The sequence below is a fragment of the Aulonocara sp. 'chitande type north' Nkhata Bay genome, linkage group LG7 (genome assembly GCF_057382095.1).
Source record: "Aulonocara sp. 'chitande type north' Nkhata Bay isolate Kocher_YH1m ecotype deep benthic linkage group LG7, A_spYH_male_GT1.1, whole genome shotgun sequence".
In the NCBI taxonomy this organism is placed as follows: Eukaryota; Metazoa; Chordata; class Actinopteri; order Cichliformes; family Cichlidae; genus Aulonocara; species Aulonocara sp. 'chitande type north' Nkhata Bay.
The window spans coordinates 68733825-68758158 of NC_141350.1; the positions used below are offsets into that span (position 1 = coordinate 68733825).

Consider the following 24334-nt stretch of genomic DNA (forward strand, 5'->3'; position numbering starts at 1 on the left):
TATGTGAACAGGAAGTCTTTCCACAGCATTAATGTGCAGGTACATAGTTCCCTGTAGCATTTCAAACTAACAAATTATTTCATTATAGTAATGGATGCTAATTTGTGTTCTCTGCACTGTGGATCATATGTGATGCTGCCAACATTATCACAAATGTGGAAGCCAACTGCTCAGCCTCTGTGAGTGGTGGTGGTGGAGGACCCCCACCTGTTTTTCAGGCCTCCGCTTTTTTTCTGTTGGCTATAACGGGTCACATTTGAGCATACAGAGTAAGCAAATATGTACTTGTAATGTGCTCAGATAATTTCAATAAGTGCTTACAGAGGGGAAATTAATGTAGCCTCTAACTGCAATTGATTTACATGGGACAAACAGACCAAGCACTATGGCTCATAATACAATTACACCTTACCTGTTTGGACTATATTTTTATATTTCATTTTTACTTGCTAAAATAAAATAATATAATAAAATAACGTGTTAAATGGGTGGAAATCCCTAGATCAATGTTTAAATTAACACTCACGCATTGACTCTGTCGGCTATGTTTTGCCATGCATGCTCACTTTCTTTTGCAGCTGAGGCTGTGTTACTTTTTTTCCACGGAATTTGCATGTTATCGGCATATGCTGCCATCAGAATTTCGGCCTCAAGCGCTGTAAAATACATTGACCGCGCCTTCTTTCCCTCCGTCTCCATGGTGACTCGCTTAATCTGTGCTCCACTAATCAGGGCTTTATGTATCCTCGTGCGCGCGCTTAATTTGGGGTTAAAGCAACTCCGCGTTGACTGAACTAATTGTTATCAGCCTTTCTGAAACAGAATATTCCGAGTTGGACAGTTCGGGGTTACTCAACCCTGAGTATCGTTTTTCACTCTGAGTTTTCTAAACCGGCTTCCTGAAACAGGGCCCAGATAAGGAACGAATGAAAACACAGACTAAAGCACACAGGAGGTGATCAGGGGTAGTGAAAGTGTTGGAGTCAAATGTTAAATGTTGCCATCATTGTACTTAAACTTGTAAGTCTTGGTTCAAACTATATGGTCAAGGACATTCCTTTGTTTGTGACCCCCTCCCCAGCCTGTTGAATGGTGGGGGAGGCTGTAGTCTTTTATTACAGGCACAGCCTATGTGAGGGTTCTGTTTTCTTGTTTAGTAAACGTCCTGCCTTTATGACCCTTTTGGTGAGCAGGAGGTCACACAAACGCACGCCCAAACACACACACACATGCACACGCATACACACAGACACATACCTAGAAACTAGAATTCTGTGATCTGTTGTGTACACGTAGCCTGGGTTTTGGGGTAAGTCGCGTTTCCTGCCGCAAACGTAAAAGAAGTCCAAGGGTGAAATACACTGCAAAGTATTTATTGGGCAGTACGTGGTGTGTGGATCGTTGACGAATGAAGTGAAATTGTGCGCTAAGCAGAAGTGAGTGTGTCTGGCATCACGGTGTGTGTGAAAAGGTATCCAGCTGGGGCAGACATGATTCTGCAGGTCACCTGCCCAGTGGACAAAAAGAAATAAAATATTTGTGTGGATGAAGTATGAATGATAACATGAAGAGTGTTTGGTGTTTCTCAGTCTGAAACAACTGTAACGCTACTTTCTGTTTTGGAGAAAAGGACAGTTTAAAAAAACAGAGAGATGTGTGTTGTTTTAAGCAGTGATGAGAATAATGAAAATTTGATGACAGAGGAACACAAAAACATACAGAAAATGCATTAACCATGCTAACCCTACATGCATATACACATACAATGATACTCATGAAGACCAGACGGCATCTTAAGCATGAGATTCTGCTTGTCATCTTGTCCAAGTCACTTAGTGTGATGAAAAGTGATGCAAAGACCATTGGACTAATAGCAAATTAGTTTAAAAAAAAAAAAAGATCAAATAATAGCAAACAAGTGTGTAGGAAAGGCAGCTTTAACAACATGTTCTGCTGGAGATGCAGCTCCTCAGACATCGATTAAACCTGCCTAATAACACACACACATGCAATGAAAATCAGCTTGTTACCAAATGCTGAATTTATCCAATGCTGACAAATTAACTCTGTAGGCTGCAGGACAACAGTTTAACTTTTGTGGGGAAAAAGATTCTGGTTTGAACAACCAGTGATCAGACAATAAATTTAGTTGTTAATATAGTAAATTGGGAGATGCTTTCTGTCTGATGCAGCACAAGTAATTTACTGTATGAGGGAAATTCTATTTTTGTGATAACATTTTGAACATGCATTTCTGTTGTCCTGTCAACTTGGTGGGATGGTAGCTGATATGCAAATTAGCTGATCATAATTAGATTAAGGAAAGGTGACTGAATTTTAGCACAAGTGAATGGGATGTGTTGGAGACTCTAAAACACTGAGTTTCCTGTTTTGATGTGCGAGTGAACCCTGCACCCAGATACACAATACTGAACACATAAGAACAAACTTGTTTTGTGAAGTGCATGACAACATGTCACGTGTTTTATGATGAAGGGAAAGAAGGAAAACTGAATAAAACGTGTCTGTGGCCTAAATGAGTGAGCTGATTGTGAGTTTCTGGTGTGTGAGAATTTAAAAAACAATGGGGAACTGACTGACTGGTTAAAGCTGACAAGACTGACTGATTTAACATCATTGTGTGAAGTTCAGTGGCATGTCCAGCGGGGGGGCACGGGCCACAGCCCCAACCAGACTGGCCACCCCAGGTGCCACCCCGAAGCTAAAACAATAAAATTCAATCAAATGTACGATCATGTTTTCACAGTGAAGCTCAGATATCCGAGTGTAAGTGAATGCAGCATCGGCTTCTGCACTATGAGCATCACCTTAGGAAAGGTAGGAGAGCCAAGCACGAAAGACGGTGTTCTGGGAATCCATCCTACCTGGCAAACCATCCTACCCGTTGTTTCTGCGCATGCGCACAACACGAAATTCAGTGCCAAACCATCCTACCTTTGTGAATGTCACCTACAAGCATACTTAAACGGCTAAAATTTAGTGGCAAATCGTCCTACTTTTGTTAATCTGAGCTAGAAGCATACTTTAACAGCTAAGATTCAGTGGCAAATCATCCTACCTTTGTTAATAACAGCTAGACACATACTCTGACAGGTAAAATTAAGTGCCAAACCATGCTACCTTTGTGAATGTTACCTACAAGCATACTTTAACGGGTAAACCATCCTGGCTGTATGAATATGAGCTACAAGTATACTCTGATGGGCAAAGTTAGGTGCAAACCGTCATACCTACTTAAATTGGCCTGGAATTACTCTGTGACAGCAGAAATGTGCATAAACTACTTACGGTAGGACGTTTTGCCAAAGTAGGATGGTTTGTCAGAAAAAATTTTCGGCGAAAGAAAATGAGGAGAGAATAAATGTCCCGGTACGTAATACTAAGTTTGTTGAGTTTAGTAAACTTCGGTGAAATTAGAATACCAAAGAAAAAAATAACACTTGAAGAATTATTGCAGCCGTCGAATATTTCAGACAGTATGCTACAGAGAGTGATATTATACCCCTTTCGTCAAAAAAAGTGACAGGTTACTTCCGGAGCTCATTAATTATTCATGAGCTCCGGAAGTAGGAAGTAATTAAGTAATAAAAATATGATATTCATAAAAATATGATATTCATAAAAATATAATTGATTATTTAGAAAGTTTCTTATATATCAAAATAGCATTCTTTTATTTCTTTAAGCAATTAAATTTTTATTTTTATTTTTTTTTATGCTCAAAAAACGCCATCTGGTGGCGGGTCAGTGTGTGTGTGTGTGTGTGTGTGTGTGTGTGTGTGTGTGTGTGTGTGTGTGCGCGCGCCTGAGGCTGTGTGTCTGGGCGCGCGGGGGCGCGCCCGTGTCTCCGGACCGTGCTCTCTCGGGCTCCGTGCTCATGTGTTTAAAAATGTATTAAACCATATTAAAATTGTTTAGTTAAACTTGTGCTTTTGTAACGTTCAGTATGGCCACAAACACATGCTGCATGCCTTGGGGGAAAACTTTATTTAGATTTATATGCATTTGTAGATTTAGAATAAAACTCATACTCAGAAAAAACTCGCGATCCCCTAACCCTCCTTAGATACATAAGCAGGGAAAACTCCTTAAAAAACCCTCCGCGATTTCTCCAAAACCCTGCAATAACTTGTTAGGGTACCCCCTCTATTCCCAAAACCTTATATTCGATAACAGGGAAAATCCTGAAAAAATCCTTAGTCTTTTTTCTCAAATTCAGCGCCCCGCGGCTCCCTTCATGCTCAGCCAAACAAAGCCAAAACTCCTTTTAAAAATTTCTCCGCGATTTCTCCAAAACCCCTAGAATAACTTGTTAGCTACCCCTCTATTCCCAAAAACCTTATATTCGATAACAGGGAAAATCCTTATTCTTTTTTCCTTCAAAAACTTCCCTCTTACTAGCAAGCTCTAAAATTCAACCCACACTCTAAGTTCTACCTCGCTCTTAATCTCCGATCCACAACTTCTTGCAGAGCACAATTTTTTCCTGCTTGTTCGCTCCCCGCTCTGCTCCCTAATGCGCTGCTTACCTCGTTTGAAAATTCCCCCCTTAGACCAACTCCGCCTCACTGCGCCCCGCTGCCAATCACATAACCCTTGCACCGCTCCCTTCGCACCCCGGTTAGCCAATCCGCTCCAGGTCTGATTTTACGATCTCCCGCTGATGTTAAGACTATCTTCGAACCCCCAGAAGACATCTGACTTCAGAGGTATCAACAACTGGCGCCGCTCAGACTGCTTGCGAGCTCAACAGCCATGAAACCAGGGATCAACAACTACCTTCGCGTGCCCTATGTGCATATCACTCGGTAAGTGTTAATCTTCCTCTCTAACTACATTTTCGCATTTTCCTTTTTACCATTCTGTCAATCCTTTCATCTTCAAAAAAGCCATGCAAATAGGCTCTGTAACACTTGGAATACACTTTTTAAAACATATATAAACTCCCCTCTAACACTCAGAGCTAAAAAGTGCGTTTGTAAGTTAAACTATAGCAGCGATCATGGCCTCATCAGGTACCTCATTTTTTCTCACTCTTGTTCATATAATGTTTATATTTTTACTGTTTTTTCCCCGTTTGTAAATACTCGATGTTATTTCTTTTCAGACTCTGAGATAAACCTGCTCAACTCCTCTTTTTTTGAGTCTCTCGATCGAATTGGTAGGTTTGGTTCATTCTTGTTCCCCTTCTTAACAGCTAATTGTACAAGAAAAACAAAACATTTACCCTCTTTTTTCATTTTTATCAAACTTTCTAGATATCTCTGACTTGGACACCTTTATTGGTACGAGTTCCCCGAATTCTTCACCACCAGTGCTTGTGCGATCCACAGGAAAGAATATTCGTCTCTCCACACGGGACAGACAGCATTTGCTCTCTACGCTAGATCGCCCTGCTTCATCTGGCCCCAGTTCCATTCCCGTCGGAGCTTGTTCTCTCCCGCAACCCTCTGGGAAAAACTTGCGCCTGTCCGCCGGGGACAGGCAAGATTTGCTCTCCGAGCTCACTCCCGATGCTCCGGCCGATCGGAGCCCCAGAAACGCTTCTTATTCTCCGCCATCAGACACACGAAATGCACCGCGCCTGCCTTTGAGACCCAATCACGGTCAGTCTCTCTAGGTTCTCGCTTTTTTTCTCATTTCTTTTTTAAAATAAAAACTAACCCTTTTCTATTTAACTTTACTAACTGTTTGTATCTTACCCTCAAATTCTCAGGGCGTTTCAGAAGGAGGAGTAGCAGGACCCGCAGGATCGCAAGGACAACGAGGACAACGCGAACACGCACCCGAAGGCAGCTGGCTTCAATCGCTCTTCGCGCGGTCTCTCTGTTCGCTGAATTAGTTCAGCTCATCTTATAAAAACTTTGTTTTTGATTTTTTTTTTTTTCAGTTTGCTTTTCAAACATACTCTCTTTTGTGGTTTTTTGTTCTTTTAATATATTCCTGTTAAACAATAATAATAAAATAAATGGATAACCAGGAACAAGATATTACAGACCCGTTTCTTGCTTTAGAAACAGCGTTAGCTAGGTTAAATGAAAATATACACCATTCTCAGATTACATATTCACAAAACAGTGAGCAACCTGAGGTGATCAATAATAATGATCCTTTAGAATTGCTTAATTTAGCTCTTGCCCGATTAGCACCCAATGAAAGTGCCTTTCAAAATATTTCTTTGAGTTTGGGATTGGATCATGATGAGATCCAAACAGAGTCAGACGCGGTTCATTCACAAATGAGTCTGACACAAAACATCTCCTCTTCTGATCCGTTTTTAGCAATTAATAGAGCTTTAGAAGCTTTGGCCCAAATACAAAATGAGGTTCAAATACCGCCAGAGTTATTGAGTCAAATAAACAGGCTAAATCAAAATCGTTTCATTGATTCTCAAAGCCAGCATTCGCTAGTCTTTTCCCCAGAAAATGCGTGTCCCAACGAACCGCTCAGCCGCAGCCCCCCGATACAGCTGTCAACCACTTTCAATGACTCTAATCCTCATCAATCACTCAGCTCTCCCGCAGACATTGTCTCTGCGAACGAGCCACTTAACCCAGTAAACCATGATCACTCCTTTCAACAAGGGGGTAATCCAGACCAGAGTTGCGCCAGTAATTCAGCACAACCCTCTATAGTTATTAGAAATAAATTTAATAACGTTGAAATTAGAGAAATTTTGAATTTTCCTCCTCCAAACGATATACCCGACTATGCGCATTATTATCAAAGCGTAATGTCTAGTGCACGTGAAATATCAAACAGGGTTTTCTCTCACGCACGTCCAGGTGATTATATCCAGTTAGAATTGATAGGCCAGCAGCTACAAAATAATGTTTCAGTGATTTTACGTGATAATCATGATTTATCTGAATTTGAAAATTTATTCTTGAGAGCGGTACAGTCAAACTGGTCAGTAATGTGTGATGGCTCGTTGGAGGTTGTAGCTCAGATTGTTACACCCCCAAATGGCAGTGGGAAAAGATTGCTTAAACACATACTCGACAGCGAAATTGTGAAAAAGAAAACACGTTTTTTTATACGTGGTCCATAACCCCTCGAATAAGTTGTGTTTTGCTACAAGTGTTGCCCACCTTCTGCAACCCGATTTTAATGACTATCAAGCACAAACATTAGCTAGAGAAATTCAACAAAAAGCTGGTCTAAATGATCAAACGCCTGTTGGGTTTAATCAAATAATTACATTTGAAAGGTTACTAGGATGTAAAATTATAGTATTTTACCGTAACGAGCATGATCGCACCCTTTGTAAATTTCAGACTAGTACAGTGAATAGCGCAAAAGCCTTGTGTTTATTTTTATTTGACAATCATTACTACGCTATCAAAAATCTTAAAGGATTTTTGGGCACAGCGTATTTGTGTACTCATTGTTACATAGGCTTTAACCATGTGTTATCCCATTTCTGCCCTGCTCGTTGCTCAGTCTGTATGCAGCCTGACTGCAACGATCATTTCCTCTCCCCTATTGTATGTACCGATTGTAATCGCACCTGTAGATCTCGTTATTGTTTTGAGAGCCATAAAAAAACTCGTTGAGAGGCGTGAAAGGTCTGCCAGCAACTGTGAGCTCTACAGGAAATGTATCAAGTGCTCAAGGCTATATTACTTAGCAGCACATGAAAAACCTCACAAATGCCAAAAGAGAAAATGCCAAATCTGTCGTCAGGAAATCTCTAGTGATCATCAAACACATCAGTGCTACATGCAGGTTTTACAACGTGAAACAAAACATAATAACAAGTTGATTTTTTATGATTTTGAAACTTTTGTTAACGAACACGGTGAGCACAGCCCTTTTCTGGTGTGTACAAAAACATCAGATGGTAAATCTTGGAGCTCTCAGGGCGAGCATTGCGTTGAAAACTTTCTTGCTCATTTTAGACGCCCCCTCTTCAAGGGCTCAATCTTTATCGCTCATAATGCAAAGGGTTTCGATGCGTACATTATCCTTCGCGGGTTAGTTAGGCGAGGATTAAAACCAAACTTGATAATGCAAGGTTCCAAAGTGATCAGCTTTACAGACCCAGACTTTAATCAACGTTATATAGACTCGTCATGCTTCCTACCTATGCCATTGTCAGCTATCCCGAAAGCGATGGGATTTTCAGATAGTGTTAAAGGTTTTTTTCCTCATTCTTTCAGCTCCAAACAAAACCTAACTTATGTTGGACCGTACCCTCCCCCTTCCGCATTTAGTCTCGAGCGCATGACATCAGAAATTAGACAGGAATTTTACAAATGGTATGATTCAGTCAGCTCTGGCCCCTTCAATTTCATGAAACAGGCACTGTTATACTGTAAAAATGATGTTGAAATTCTAGCTCGGGGTTGCACATTGTTTAGAAACGGGTTTATTGAAGAGACAGGAGTAGATCCTTTCAGTCGCAACACGCTTGCAAGCGCTTGTCTTAAAACGTATTTGACAAACTTCATGCCTGCCAATTCTCTGGCCCTGCCCTGTCCTTTAAATTACCATAATCAGGTAAAATCATTTTCCTCATCCTCAATTCAATGGCTCGAATATCTCTCGTTTACGCAAGGTGTTTTTATCAGACATGCGCTCAATCAAGGAGAAAAACAGCTCGGTAGTTATTATGTAGATGGATATTCCGAAAATAATGGTAAAACATACGTGTGGGAATTTTTGGGCTGCTACTTCCATGGGTGTATTAAGTGTTTTTCCAATCAGTCCGATGTTAACCCCCTGGTAGGTTCCTCTTTTGCAGAGTTAAACAGCGCCACTCAAGACAGGCTCGCTAGATTGAGAGCTGAGCATAATGTCTCTCTTGTTATAATCTGGGAGCATGAGTGGACCGAGTTAAAACGTAGTGATGAGAGTGTAATCAGCTTTCTCAAACGTTATGATCCACCAGAGCCTTTGAACCCCCGCCATGCTCTCTGTGGAGGCCGTACAAGCCCAGCACAACTTCGCTGTAGTGCCGGGCCCCGTGAGAAAATCAACTATGTCGATGTCACATCCCTGTATCCATATGTAAATAGTACATGTAGTTACCCCTTAGGTCATCCTCAAATAATCTTTCGAAATTTTCAGCACCCTAAAAACTACTTTGGGTTTATCAAAGCCACCGTTTACCCACCACGACGGCTCTATTTTCCGGTCTTACCATTTAAAACAAAATCAGGAAAACTTCTCTTTACTCTCTGTCGCACTTGTGCTGAAATGAACAACCAACAAGGAGCCTGTAACCATAGTAACGAGGATAGAGCACTGAGAGGGGTGTGGACCACTCCCGAGTTTAACCTCGCATTAGAAAAGGGTTATGAAATAGGTCGAATCACAGAGGTATGGCACTTTGAGAGACAGAGTAACACAATATTCACAGACTATGTACATCATTTCCTGCGCAAAAAACAAGAAGCTTCAGGCTACCCATCAGATGCTGTAACTGAGGAGGCTAAACAGCTTCACATTAAAGACTACCAGGTTAAGCAAGGCATCACTTTAGACCCTGAAAACATAAAACTAAACCCTGCTAAAAGACAAATGGCCAAACTGTGTTTAAACTCTTTTTGGGGAAAATTTGGTCAGAGAAATAATCTCACACAGAGCAAACTGGTGAGTGACCCCGAGGAATTCTTTAACCTCATGTTCTCTCCAAAATACAAAGTGAGCTATTTCTCTTTTGTCAGTGATGATGTGGCTCTTATTCAATGGTGTTATGGTGACCTCTGCACTCCACTCCCAAACTCCACAGATAACATCTTCATTGCGGCCTTCACTGCTTCATATGGGCGTATGAAACTCTACAGTTACTTGGATCAGCTGCAGGAAAGAGCTATTTACTATGACACTGATAGCGTAGTGTATCTCACTAAAGAAAATCAATCTGAACTAGAAACAGGCAGGTATTTAGGCGAGCTAACAAATGAGTTAGACCAGGATGATTTCATTACAGAGTTTGTTGCAGCAGGACCTAAGAGTTATGGTTACATGACCAGAAAAGGTAAAGTTGTTTTGAAAGCAAAAGGAATCACACAAACACATGATGTCTGCGAGAAGGTCAACTTTGAATCTGTAAAGACTCTTGTTGACAATTACATTGATAACTGTGAAGGAGGGTCTACACTTGAGGCCCCTCAGCACAGTATCGTTCGTAATAAATCAGCCTTTTCACTACAAAATTCATCATTTCCCAAAAAATTCCGTGTTGTTTATGACAAGCGTAGATTGCTGCCAGGAGGTCTGACTTTACCCTTTGGTTATTGATTTTTTGTTATTCGTTTGTTTGTTTTTTAAAAAATGTTTCAGCCTGCTTTAATCGAGTTTGACCCCAGACTTCATGTGCCATTTTCCTGTATGGTTGTCGGGCCAAGTGGCTCTGGAAAGACCTTTTTTGTGAAATCTGTATTGGAAAACTGTGTACATGTTTTGAACAAGCTTATTGACAATGTTGTGTGGGTTTATACATCCTTTCAACCTCTGTATTCTGAGCTTCAAGAGAAAAATAAAAACATTAAATTCATCGAGGGCATTCCTGAATCATTTCAAGATGAGACCTTGTTTCCCTCACACCAAAGTCATCTCATTGTACTGGACGATGTTATTTTTCAAGCAGCTAATCATCCGGAAGTGGTCCGGATTTAAAAAATAAAAATAAACACACTATCAAAGCGCCTGCTCTCATCTGAAAGAGCCTGTCACGGCCTTTATGTTCCAAACCTCCCGTTGCCACCCACGGCCTTTTCTTGGACTTTTTTGGTGTTTGGAACATAAGAGGCCGTGACATTTAAGTCAAAATAATTTTCTAACCCTCCCGTCTTCCCATCAGACATTTGGCAAACAAAAAACCATCTTTACCACACCCCTCTTTTTTTTTGAGACATAAAGATGTGAAAACATTTATTTAAAAACATTCAGAAAAACAAAGTTTATTTTATATAGATTCAGAATTTTAACATCTGTATGAGTACACTCATACAGATGTTACTTTGCAGCTGGTGTGTCTACAATATCTGGGCTTGATCTTGTAGTAAACTGTTCTAAATAAGAAAGCCTATCCTGCATGTTATCAGTCTTAGTTTCTATTCCTTGCTCAAACGCCTTAAGAAAGGATCTAAAATGCAAAGGATCACCACCAAAAACAGGAATTTCTATTGCTGGAAGCAGTGACAACCTGTCTCCTGCCTTGGGCTTTCCCCTTCTGGTTTAACCTTAGCAGGTGCATGTGTCTCTAGTACACAAACAGCAGAACAACACTTCTTCCCTGTCACTGACCAAACCCACAGCACTGCGTGCACTGAGAGTGCATGCTGTCCATTCTGAGAAATGACTGCACATGTGCTGTCAGTGTCAGGACACGTGTCATACATGGCACAAACCTTTTGCAGTCCACTCTGTAGGCTCAGTAAGTTCACCTTCAAACACATCAACATCTCCACTGACAAAACCTCCGTACTGCCCCGGTGCCGCCGTCATCGGGAGGTTGACAGAACTGTTATCAGGTGTAGCTGTAACATCCGCGTCCACAAACACTGCAACACTCTCCCTGTCATCCACGTCTCCTGACCTACCTGCTAACAGCATACCACTGTATCTAAAGAGTACTTCAGATTTCTTAGAAACGTATTTCTTATTCACAATATTTCTTATTTACGTTTAATGTGGAAAGACTTTAGCCCTCCTCTTAATCTTCCATCTTTTTATAAGATTTTAACTAGTTACACACAGACCTTAGAGTCAAAGAAAAGTCGAAATGAAAACATTTATAAAATGTTCACTTCTGTCAGCATCTCCTCCTTTGTCTGAGTCGTGGCCTCAGTCGCATCTACGAGCAGCCAACCCTCTCTTCAGCTGCACCTGTCGTACCAACAGTCCCGTTGCCCTTGCACAAAGGTCATCTCTGCTAACCCCTGGGTCCAGGCATGCATACTGAAATTACAAAATATTTTGGATCATAGCAATTTAGAAACAACTATAGATGCAATAATTTCACATGTCTAACTATACTCCACTGTGAAAATTTAATTTCCATGATTTTTCCCTTTAGTATTCAAAATACAGAGTCCTAGCTTTTACCTACATCGGTTTGGCTTATTTGTAAAAGTTGACAGTTGGATTCTTGTCGTAACTCTTCCACTTCGGGATCCTTAATCCCAGATATGCCATTCTGTAGTAATAAAGTATCGGGTTAATTAGTTACATCTACAAACATGAGAGCTTCAAAGACAAGAAAATGCAAATTTATTTACTTATTTTTCTGGACAAACTAGTCTTAGCATAAACCTTAAACATGTTTTTGGAAACATGACCAAATAAGCAAGACCAGTTCTGCTCCTTCCCCAGCAGGAACAGACGGTGGTGTTCCTGCTGGGGAAGAAGCCGCGGACGGCTGGAGGGGACTCTCCACCAGTGGGAACAGAAAGGGAACCAGCAGGTGCTGAGACCTCTGGCTGCACCGCTTCCTGAGGTCAGCAGCTCGGCCTCTGGGGAAGCGCTTGGAGGGAGTGAAAGTCTCTTGAGATGCCAGTCTAGCAGCTACACGTCTTAAATTCTGACGAGAACAGCTCAGATGAAACAGTCTTTAAATTTACAGTCCGTCTTTACCGACCCCGAAGAATCAGGCTGAGTTAACAGACTCGGGGTTTGCAACTCCAGGCCCAGGAAGAGCAGAACGAAATCAGTCTGTCATTTCAGTCTCAAAAGGAGCAGGAAAATTGTCTCTCACCACAGCTGACTGCTCTGAAGTCGTGGGGGGGCGCTGCCTCCTCCTCGAAGGTGGGGCTGGTGGGCTAGGAAGGTAAGCGGTTGCAGTTGGGGGTGGAGAAGAAAGTCTGAGTGGATGGAGTGGGTCTAGTAGCCAGAGAGGCCAGAAATGAGTTGCTATAGCCGGCTTGGTACGGCACAATAGTACTCCCTCCTGGATTGATTCAGCCACTGGTCACATAGGTTGTCAACTGAATAAATGATGCCCCCCGCCCCCACGGTGTGGCTGGTTCATACCGTCAATGTTGGTGATGCAGACGTGGGGAGAGTGTGGACCCAAGGGCAGCACTGACGACTGACAAAATACAAAGAAAGGCAGAACACGGCAGCGACTTAACTAAGAAAAGCTACAGAAATAACACAAAGGAACAGAACGCCTGGGACTCGAGACATGAAACAAAAACCTGAGACAGGGAACCGCGGAACATGAAGACCAGCGAGGGGAACTTCAACAGGAGACACACAAACCTGCCTGTGTATTTAACACATTAAATACACAGGCAGGATAACGAGAGGATGGGAAACTGGTGGGAACACAGGTGGGACAGATCAGACATAACGAGACAAAAGAAGCACGCAGAATACAAAGACCCACTGAGACATGACTGAATGGACATGCAACAGGGAAGACACAGTGAGTGAAACTAGGAGCTAGAACTGCAAATATAATATGAACAGACAACAACCAAACAAAACAAATTGCTGGTACTCATGCTGCCCCGACATCAGCCAGCGCATACTGGGAATGTCACAGGCACCGATCGGTCTTCTGTCGCCCATTTGCTGGGAGTAAGGGCGCCCTCCGTTTGCGAGGTGCGCCTGCTGCTTGCAGCGCAGACAGGAGAGGGCGGGGCGGTGGGGGATTCACTGGTGGCTGGAGCAGCATCTAATAACCAACTCGCAAAATAAAACAAAATGAAAACAAAACAACAAACACGAAAACACCAGACATCCTGATACAGACGTATAATTTGCACCGATGTTTTTTCGAAACGTGAGAAGTGAGCGCGAGAGCCCTCTGGTGCGCGTGCACCAGAGGGAGTGTACGCCCAGGGCGCCAAACAGGCTAGAACCGCCACTGCTGGATGGTATTTTAACTGCTGGTTACACACATGCTATGCATCAGTGTGACATTACATCAGACGGTCCAACGCCACCTGGTGTTTGTAGCCCTCTCATGGCTGCCTGCAGCTTTAATTTAAATTATATCCATAATCCGCTCCCCTATTTGCTATTAAAGCGGACAAAGATCTACATTTACATCCTTTATTAATTCTTTAGGGCTCCTATCATTATTAGCTTATCTACATTGATGAATATCAGAAACCTCACTATCGTCCCACATTTGTATCTTTCTCGTATTCGTACTCTCGTCATTACAGTCCTGTTAAAGTCTGTCCTAGAGATGGCATGATACCACTTTGTCCGACACTGATGTCATAAATTTGGATATCTGCCGATACTGATATGAATCCAATATTATGTATCTTATAATCAATAAAACAGTTTTTTTTAATCTTTCTACCTTGTGTATGTTATACCTGTATGTAAAAAATACACTGCATCCAAAATATTTTGTAGTTTGGATGCAGCAATACTGATCAATCTAATAAACTTAAACCTGCTCCATCCTCCCTATTCTGGTATTTTAAAGAGTACTTAGCAGAAATATTAAACATGTGAGTGAAGTTGGCCCCCCCACCTTCTTCAAATCCAACAAAAGTGGTATCAAAGGTTTGTGCTACGTTTGTGCTGCTAAAATTTTTGCAGCACAAATGTAGCACAAACGTTTGACATCAATTTTGTTGGATTTGGGTAATGTGGGGGGGCTGGTTGACCTCTGATGACCTCTAGAAATTTTTATTAATATCTTTAAAATGATAGCAGCACAAACGTAGCACAAACGTTTGGTACCACTTTTGTTGGATTTGAAGAAGGTGGGGGGGCCAACTTCACTCACATATATTAAACAGCCTAGCTAACAGGGTTGCAAACTCCCAGCAAAAAAAAAAAAAAAAAAAAAAAAAAAAAAATAGGGAACCACCCCCCACCCTGTGATGCTTAATCGACGTAACAGACTTTAATTTAATGCACGTGTTAAAAAAAAAAAAAAAAAAAAAATGCACAGCAGTCGCTCCATATATCGATCGTTACGCTTAACGTTGGAATGCTTTACAAACATTTAGAGATGAACTTACACACTTTATTTCTCTGGGATAACTTCCTCAGAGATGAAATGCAGGTGTTCTATCAAAACATCTTACGGTAGCGTGCTACCTTACGTGGTTTATGCCATCGTATGTCTATAGGTAGGACGTTCTGATGGCCAAATCACACTATCAAAACACGCCTCCAGCGCACATTCATCTAATGTTAACACAGAATACAAGGAGACATGGAGTGGAAAAGACAGCTGTTTATATTTGAAGTTGTTATAATTAATAACTAAATGAAGACATATCACAAGAATCCAGTGTGTACCAAAGTTCACAGGACACATCCACATGTCTTCAACTGGGAACTTCATTTGTGGGATTGGAAGTGTAGAATAATTTCGATTTACTTAGGTACCATACGTCTCAGGGTGTTTTCAAATATAGTCTTCTTTAATGGAGCTGAACTCTGTCCACAGAAAGAGGAAGGAGTCCACTTTTTGGACCACTTCTGAACTTCCAATTTACCTTGGTGATGCATCTGAACTGCCCAGAAAACAACGAGCTTGCAGCCACTGAACAGAGCAGGTGTACAGCATTCTGTATAAGTATAAATGTTAAAATGTTTAAATGTTACAGAACAGTAAATACATTTTTTGTATTTCAAAATAAGTGGGCCAAGGACATTTCTTACTTACCTTTCGTCTCTCAGTGAGACGGTGCAGGTATCCATCAATGACCTGTTTTGAATAATCAGTTTTTACACCAGCAGCAACAAGTTCTGAAGTAACTGCTGAGTGCTGTCCATCAAAACCTAGAAAGGACTATAATTGCTGATAAGGGTTCTTTCTGCATGTACTGGAACTGGTAATTATGATGTCACAGATGTCACAACATCTGTTGTGGTTGATAACAGTCTTTCCTATTGAAGTGTATGGGTGAAACCTTATCGGAGTTTCTCAATATACCACCCCCCAGTATCCTTTGCAGCCCATAGCCGCTTTACTAAAAGAAAAATATGATAAGTTAGCTCAGGCATGCATGAGATTTTTAGTGGAAAGCCGGGTAAAGGCCAACGAGCCACAACAGGAAAAAAGTCAACACAATAAACATGCATTTTCACGCAGAGAAGTAGGAAAGTTACAGCGGGTGGGAGAAATTACTGACAGACCAATCTATTGTCAGACGTCCACAAGCTCAGTGCACGTTGCATGTTTCATTACATCCAGTATGAGATGAAGACTGCAAAATGCAAACAAAGTCATGCAACAGTGAATCAAGTTGCCAAACTGGCAACAAATGACCAACTGGTCAAAAAGAGTTGTTCACTATGCCACCTTCATTTTCTAAGCTTTGTTTCCAGGAGGGAAGTTCTTGTTCAAGCGTTTCTGGTCCCGGAACTGAATTTGACTCTTGGTGGGAGCAACAACTGTTGTCAGCCGTTTTGGGTGCATAATGAAAAACAGAGGGTCTGGTATCCTTTGCTGGTACCGAGGGTTAGCAGTAGGACGGCAGGGGGGCATCTTCAGGTTTGTGCTGCTGTTCATTGTCTGACTGTGAGTTGGGCATTTTTCATTGTCACTGACATTTACAGGGTGGCTTCTTCTGTACGGCTTAATATGGTCAATCCTGTACTGATTGTTGCTCCTTTTTAAATCTCACACATTTGCCAGCGATGTCCTGAATGGTTTAGGGTCCTGAAAAATCTGGATCAAGTCTTCCTCCCTTCCTTCGACGTTTCATGTTCCGGAGAAGAACTTGATCTCCAACGTTGTACACGAGGTTTCTGTACTTCTTCTGGATTCGTCTGGCAAAGGCTTGTTTTTTTTTTTTTTTGTAAGTCTTTGCCCAACTTTCCGCTACAGTTTTTAACTTTGTCTTGTGCGTCTCTTGTAGAAGATACAAAGTCACTGTAACTCGACATTTTCATTAACTATTAAACTCAGAATGGCAAATAATGCATAAACAAAAAAATCTAACAATAACTGATGTTTAAAAGTAAATATGCTATTATAGAGCTCTGAGTACAGAAAGCCACAAAGAGACTCATATCATTTTTTTGTATAGTCACTTTTTACTCTTGTCACACTTGCACAGGTGAACACATACTGAAAGGTCTCCTCATCATTTATTACTTTACATAAAGATACAAATACAAACAAGTAATTAGTCACTTTATCTTTAAAACGTGTCTTGCATATAGAAGTTAAGCAGAGAAGATTAAGTCTGCAGCCAATATCGATATGCACGCTCTCCAATGAAGATTACATTTACATTATGATAGTAGTTGCATAAACACAATTCCTTAGAAACACTTACCGGGACTTCAACAGGAACTTCAGTAATCAGGAAGTAATCAGTAACTAATTACTGATTACTTCCCCCAAAAAGTAATCCCATTACTTTACTGATTACTTATTTTCAAAAGTAATTACTTAGTTACTTTTTAAAAACACGATTTATCATCATCATCAACTTTATTTATAAAGCACTTTAAAACAACCACAGCTGACACAAAGTGCTGTACACTGGAACTGTAAAATAAAATTACATGAGATATAAATAAAAAAAATAAAAAAATAAAAGAAGAGTGAAATCATTAATTAAATAACTACAATTAAAAGAGAAAACTAAGTCTCACTGAGGTTAAAAGCCAAGGAATAAAAGTGGGTTTTAAGACACGATTTACAACCTGAAGAGGTGATAAAGCGATAGATCTTTCAGCCCAATTCTACTTTTTCTGCATAATCATCATACAAAATGTAATCAAATGGAAAAGTCTCTTTTTAAAACTTGTTTTATTAGTTTTAATCTTTTAACTTTATGCATCAAGCAAAAATTTAATTATCTGCAACATTCTCTGACTGGAAGAAATTAGTTTAACATTTAAACCTATTTTCTGCACATTCCAGCACATAAAATAAAATATTTTGTGTGTTTACACTCAGTCTTTCAAATAGATGCAAGTAAAACACAGCAGAAAATAAATAAAGTCAAAGACTCAGCGGTCCTGTTGCTCTATTTTCACCTGTAAAGCAGGAGTAGGGCAGGCGGAGGTTTACCCTGGTGCAGGTGTGCCGCGGTCAGTGGAAGAATCCGCGAGTGTCTCTGTGAGTTTCCCATCACGTCGTAGCTACTCGGTGCTTGTTGGAAGTTTAGGGGTTTTTTCGCTGTAAAAAGAAGTTTTCTTCCCACGCACAGCGGACACTAATGTTTTTGTCACTTTTTATGGAATCAAACTCAAAGTAAGGTCAGTACTTCCACGCTTTAAACGCTGCACGCTCATACTCTCTCTGCACTCGATATGTGATCCATTGTTGATCTGCACACAGCTGTTGTCACTAACGTCGCACTCGCTTACGTCACTGTCGTGAGACATTCTCGCAAAAAATCTCGGTTTTAGTAACGCAGTAACGCAGCGTTCCTACGGGAAAGTAACGGTAATCTAATTACTGTTTTTGCAATAGTAATCCCTTACTTTACTCGTTACTTGAAAAAAGTAATCGGGTTACAGTAATTTACTTGCGTTACAAGTTACGCGTTACTGCCCATCTCTGGTCACGAGTGACTAAAGGGCCTTTAATGGGGAAGTGCAGTGCCAAAATCAGTCAGGGCCAACTCAGACCTCCCAGATGGGACTCTGTGCTTTTCCCAAAGGTTTGGTCATTCAATGCTGTCCGATGACTCAGTAACAACTTTAATATCTGGACATACAGTCAGGGTTAGAGTGGGTACCTAGAGTTTCTAGGGTCGCCTCTGGGAGCGCAAAGAGGAGTGTGAAAACGGAGAGTGAGGAGTTGTTGTGTGGAGTGTGTTTTGGACCTGGATTCCTGGAAATCTGTCTGTCCCTTGCACTGGATATAGTTTCACCAATTGTAAATAAACTTGTGACTTTTATTCTAAATCCAGCTGGTCTGAGTCTGTTCCAACTGCGTGACAGAATATCTAAGGGAGGGAGGTGTGCTCCCTCTCTTGGGGGTCCGTCAGCAGTTCATGTGGAGTCAAGTATGTCTCCTTATGGGTGGAGGCTTTTCCATTAGCATATATACCTGAGATCCTCACCACACATCATTTTACTATCATGGCATATCTTAGCAACTTTTCTTTTCAGGGTTTGGTTTGCTCTTACCACAGTTCCTTAGGATGCCGGATGATACGCTGTCCCAAATCGATGTGTTATGCATAGGGCTCCCTCGACTTTGGAGAGATGCTTATTGTTGAAATGCGACCCATTGTGTGACCTGATGGTTCTTGATACTCCATATCTGGGTATTAATTCATTTATCAACCACTTTATTACAGTCTTTGCATCCTCCTGCTTCCTTCTGTATTCCCTTGATGTCCTCTTTGGTGAGTTGTGGTAAGGGTTCTGTTACATTCACCATCATGCCGCTGAGACAGCAGCCCTGTGGTGATCCAGGGCTGATGGTGAGCTCAGCAGACATGCATCCTCCCATTCTCAATGCCTGTGGTCTGTCTGTCAAAAATTTCAGAATCCAGTTGTAGGTGGGAGTCGGGATGTTAGGGTCTGGCAGATTCCTGATTAGCTTGCCCGGGCGGATGGTGTTGAAAGCAGAGCTGTAGTCCAGGAAGAGCATCCTACGTTCTACTACTTTCCAGGTGTTGCAGAGTGTGGTGCAGGGCTATTGCTGTTGCAGTATGCAAACTGGAGGAGGTGTATAATGTCTGGGACCATGTGATTGATAATAATAATAATAATGGATTGGATTTATATAGCGCTTTTCAAGGCACCCAAAGCGCTTTACAATACCACTATTCATTCACTCTCACATTCACACACTGGTGGAGGCAGCTACAGTTGTAGCCACAGCTGCCCTGGGGCAGACTGACAGAGGCGAGGCTGCCATATCGTGCCATCGGGCCCTCTGGCCAACACCAGTAGGCAAGTAGGGTAAAGTGTCTTGCCCAGGGACACAACGACCAGGACAGAGAGCCCAGGGATCGAACCGGCGACCTTCCGGTTACAGATGCGATTCCCAACCCCCTGAGCCACGGTCGATGTGTGTGAGAACCATTTTTTTCTAGACACTTCATAGCGACTGGTGGGAAGTCATTCAGGGCGGAAGTGTCTGTTTTTGGGGGGAACTGGTATAAATATGGAGGATTTAAAAATACGAGGGACTACTGCCCGGGATTGTGACAGGCTGAAGATGTCAGTGTACACACCAGCTAGTTGTCCCCCACAGGCCTTCAGTAGTGTGGGAGGAGCTCCATCAGGTCCCTCAGCGTTGCACACACACGTCAGAGTTTGAGGACGTGTGTGGGGTCACATGGGGCCTTTGAGGACGAGTCTGTGTTCAGTCTGTCAAACCTGGCATAGGTGTTGAGGCTGTCTGGAAGGGGGTGTCTCGGGGCTCTGTGGTGGTTGTGGTTCCCCTGCAGTTTGTGACAGCTTCAATTCCCTGCCAAATCCTGTGCATGTTGTTGTTGAGGTAGCAGCCTTCAAAGCTTTTTAGAGTGGGCCTCTTTGCTGCTCTGATGGACTTCTGCAGTTAGTAGCAGGCCCTCTTATACTCCACCTGATCTCCTGCCTTGAAGGCCTCCATCCTCTCCCTGATTTTTAGTTTAATGTCTCCCTTAGACCAGGGCTTTGGTTGGGGAACTGACGCACAGTCCTGGGAGGGGCACAAACAGACGTACACCAGTTTATGTAGTCGCTCACAGTCTATGTATTTGTGGACATCGTTAGCTGCTCCTTTAAAGATCAGTCCAGGTGTTAATAGTCCTGACTGTGACTGGGTTCGTCGTGAGCTTTTTGTTATAGATGGTTTCAGCTGGATTGCCAGGTGGTCAGACTTTCCGAAGCGAGGTTTTTGTTTCAGCTGAGAAGCCATTTCTGATGTTGGTGTAACAGTGATCGAGTATTTTATTTGCCCTGGTGGGGAAGGTTACAGACTGATGTAGTTTAGGCATATTTTTCTGGATGTTAAAATGATTAAAGTCTCCCAGAACAATTACAGAGCCAGAGGTTAATAATAACTAAGGATGAAATGCAGAGAGGTGCATAAACACCTCCAGCTGTGGTAGCAAAAGGCAAATTAACCACAGACTGTCATCTTGTATGCAGACTCATTTCATTCATGCAGTGTGCTGAAGGCCAGCATGAAGGCACTTCAACTGCATTCAAACACGTTTCATCTGTTCAAACTTTAAAAAGTTGGTTATAACACACAATCTTTGGGTTCTTTGAAAAGCTATTTGAAATAAAGCCGCAGTTTGAGTCGTGTCCTTTCTCTTGTGGCCATGTCTGCACGCTTTTATCCCAGCTGCGATTTCCATATGAAGCCAGTCTTTCATGTTCTGCACATTCCTCTGCTCTCTGCCTGAATACAAGGTTTGTGTATGTGGATATCTATCTAGATCTATAAATATTGTGAAAGAGCAAGGATGCATGCCAACTAAACAAGGCTCTTTTCTTAGAAAAGGCGATTCTTTGTTCCTACCAGCAGAAACTAAATTGTTAGTCTGGCAAATTCCTGTGAAAGTAGATTTATTGTCCTGTCTCTCCTTTTCAAAGCACACAGAAGGTAAACGGTATTAAGTCGGCCGTATTCAGTCCGAACCATAAGCTTTTATCAAAAAGGAAAGTTTGAAGGCCGAACTTAAAAGTAGAGTGGGTCACAGCTTTTTTTCTATGTCATTTAGACTTCAGCAAAAAGCTGAACTGTATCTAATGGCTGTGTGAAATCACCCTGGATGGATTTACAGTAACAAACTTGACAAAAACAACTTCCCACAATTACTCGGCCCACTAACCTCCAGAGTAAATGCTGCAGTCTGCCATAAAAGCCGTGATTAATTTGATATCAACAAGGCAGTGCTGTTCAGTCAGGAAACACTCTGTGCTGACTGCACACTGTAGCTGTCGTCACACCTTCATCAGGTAATGTTTTAGTGTTTAAAATCTGCAATGCATTATAAGCACCTGAAGGAGTAACACTGTGATTGACACAAAACAGTCCTGCAGACTGAGGCCAGCTTTAAAGGCATTCACAGGTTCACCTGAGTCTTCAGTGTGATGGCTTTAAATCACAGCCATGTTATTGGAGATGAAGTAGAACGAAACATCAGCTGTGGGAATCTGGCTGGATCCTACGGGGTGTTTCTCCTGCAAGAAAACATTTCCCCAGGAATGGCCTGTGTGAAATGAAGTCGTAGCCAACATAACTGATGCAGTTATTGATACTTGGTGTAAATGTTCCCTCTAATGTTTCACGTGTCTGAGCGAACACACAAACTCCCTGAGCGTCCCGTGGACCACTGTGAGCAGCAGTAGACGTGTGCACTGTGGTCACGCCAGCATCCAATCCATGCAAGTTACATGTTTATTAAAGTAATCAAATTACAGCATTTACATTTATGTCAGACTACTTTTAATTAACTGCTTTAGCCCACTGACAATGAAAATTAAAACAATCTTGTTCATGTGCAGTATGTTAACACTATTGGAAGCAAAAATAACCTGAACTCCAATTTTGAAAACACAACTTTATTATTTTTATTATTTTTGCTCTGACTTGTATTGTGAGTCTGTGGTCTGGGAGAGAGTCTGTAACTCTGTCTGCAACATACAGTAAATAATGACCATCCATGTTCATCCGCTTTATCCGGGGCCGGGTCGCGGGGGCAGCAGCCTAAGCAAAGAGGCCCAGACCTCCCTCTCCCCAGCCACCTCCTCCAGCTTATCCGGGGGAACACCAAGGCGTTCCCAGGCCAGCCGAGAGATATAATCTCTCCAGCGTGTCCTGGGTCTGCCCCGGGGCCTCCTCCCGGTGGGACATGCCTGGAACACCTCACCCAGGAGGCGCCCAGGGGGCATCCTTGTCAGATGCCCGAACCACCTCAGCTGGCTCCTTTCGATGTGGAGCAGCAGCTGCTCTACTCTGAGCCCCTCCCGGATGGCCGAACTTCTCACCCTATCTCTAAGGGAGAGGCCAGCCACCCTTCGGAGGAAGCTCATTTCTGCCGCTTGTATCCGCGATCTCGTTCTTTCGGTCACTACCCACAGCTCGTGACCATAGGTGAGGGTAGGGACGTAGATCGACCGGTAAATTGAGAGCTTCGCTTTTACACTCAGCTCCCTCTTGACCATGACGGACCAGTGCAGCGTCCGCATTACTGCAGCCCCAATCCGTCTGTCGATCTCCGGCTCCCTTCTCCCATCACTCGGGAACAAGACCCCGAGATACTTGAACTCCTCCACTTGGGGCAGGAACTCATCCCCGACCCGGAGTGGGCACTCCACCCTTTTCCGGCTGAGAACCATGGCCTCAGATTTGGAGGTGCTGATCCTCATTCCCGCTGCTTCACACTCGGCTGCGAACCGTTCCAGTGCGAGCTGGAGGCCCTCACCCGATGAAGCCAACAGAACCACATCATCTGCAAAAATCAGAGATGAGATTCTGAGGCCACCAAAGCGAAAGCCCTCCGCCACTTGGCTGCGCCTAGAAATCCTGTCCATAAAAATTATGAACAGAACCGGAGACAAAGGGCAGCCCTGGCGGAGCCCATCACCCACCGGGAACGAGTCCGACTTATTGCCGGCAATGCGAACCAAGCTCTTGCAACGGTTGTATAGGGATCGAATGGCCCAGACACCCCATATTCCCGCAACACCTCCCACAGGACACCCCGAGGGACACGGTCGAATGCCTTCTCTAAGTCCCCAAAACACATGTAGACTGGTTGGGCAAACTCCCATGCACCCTCGAGTATCCTGGAGAGGATAAAGAGCTGGTCCAGTGTTCCGCGACCAGGACGAAAACCGCATTGTTCCTCCTGTATCCGAGGTTCGACTAACGGACGAACTCTCCTTTCCAGCACCCTGGCATAGACTTTCCCAGGGAGGCTGAGGAGTGTGATCCCCCTGTAGTTGGAACACACCCTCCGGTCCCCCTTCTTAAAGATGGGGACCACCACCCCAGTCTGCCAGTCCACAGGTACTGCCCCTGATCTCCACGCAACATTGCAGAGGCGTGTCAACCAGGACAGCCCTACAACGTCCAGAGCCTTCAGGAACTCGGGGCGGACCTCATCAACACCAGGGGCTCTGCCACCAAGGAGTTGTTTAACTGCCTCAGTGACCTCGCCCCCGGAAATTGGCGGGTCATTCCCCTCATCCCCAGACTCTGCGCCCTCCTCGGAAGACGTGTCAGTGGGATTAAGGAGGTCCTCGAAGTATTCCTTCCACCGCCTGACAATTTTCTCAGTCGATGTCAGCAGCGCTCCGCCAGCACTATACACAGTGCAGGTAGAGCACCGCTTTCCCCTCCTGAGACTCCTGACGGTTTGCCAGAATCTCTTCGAGGCAGTCCGAAAGTCTTTTTCCATGGCCTCTCCGAACTCCTCCCACACCCGAGTTTTTGCTTCAGCCACTGCCCGAGCCGCATTCCGCT

The 24334-nt window shown here is 42.9% G+C and overlaps 1 protein-coding gene across 1 annotated transcript; it reads left to right on the top strand.

Moving 5' to 3' along the window:
• The first annotated feature begins 4169 nt into the window (after positions 1-4169).
• On the top strand, positions 4170-6137 carry LOC147326837 (uncharacterized). Its single transcript, XM_086302695.1, has 4 exons — positions 4170-4829; positions 5129-5182; positions 5280-5627; positions 5738-6137. The coding sequence occupies exons 1-4, from the start codon at positions 4814-4816 to the stop codon at positions 5878-5880; spliced, it is 561 nt and encodes a 186-aa protein (XP_086158821.1). The 5' UTR covers positions 4170-4813; the 3' UTR covers positions 5881-6137.
• Positions 6138-24334: the final 18197 nt, after the last annotated feature.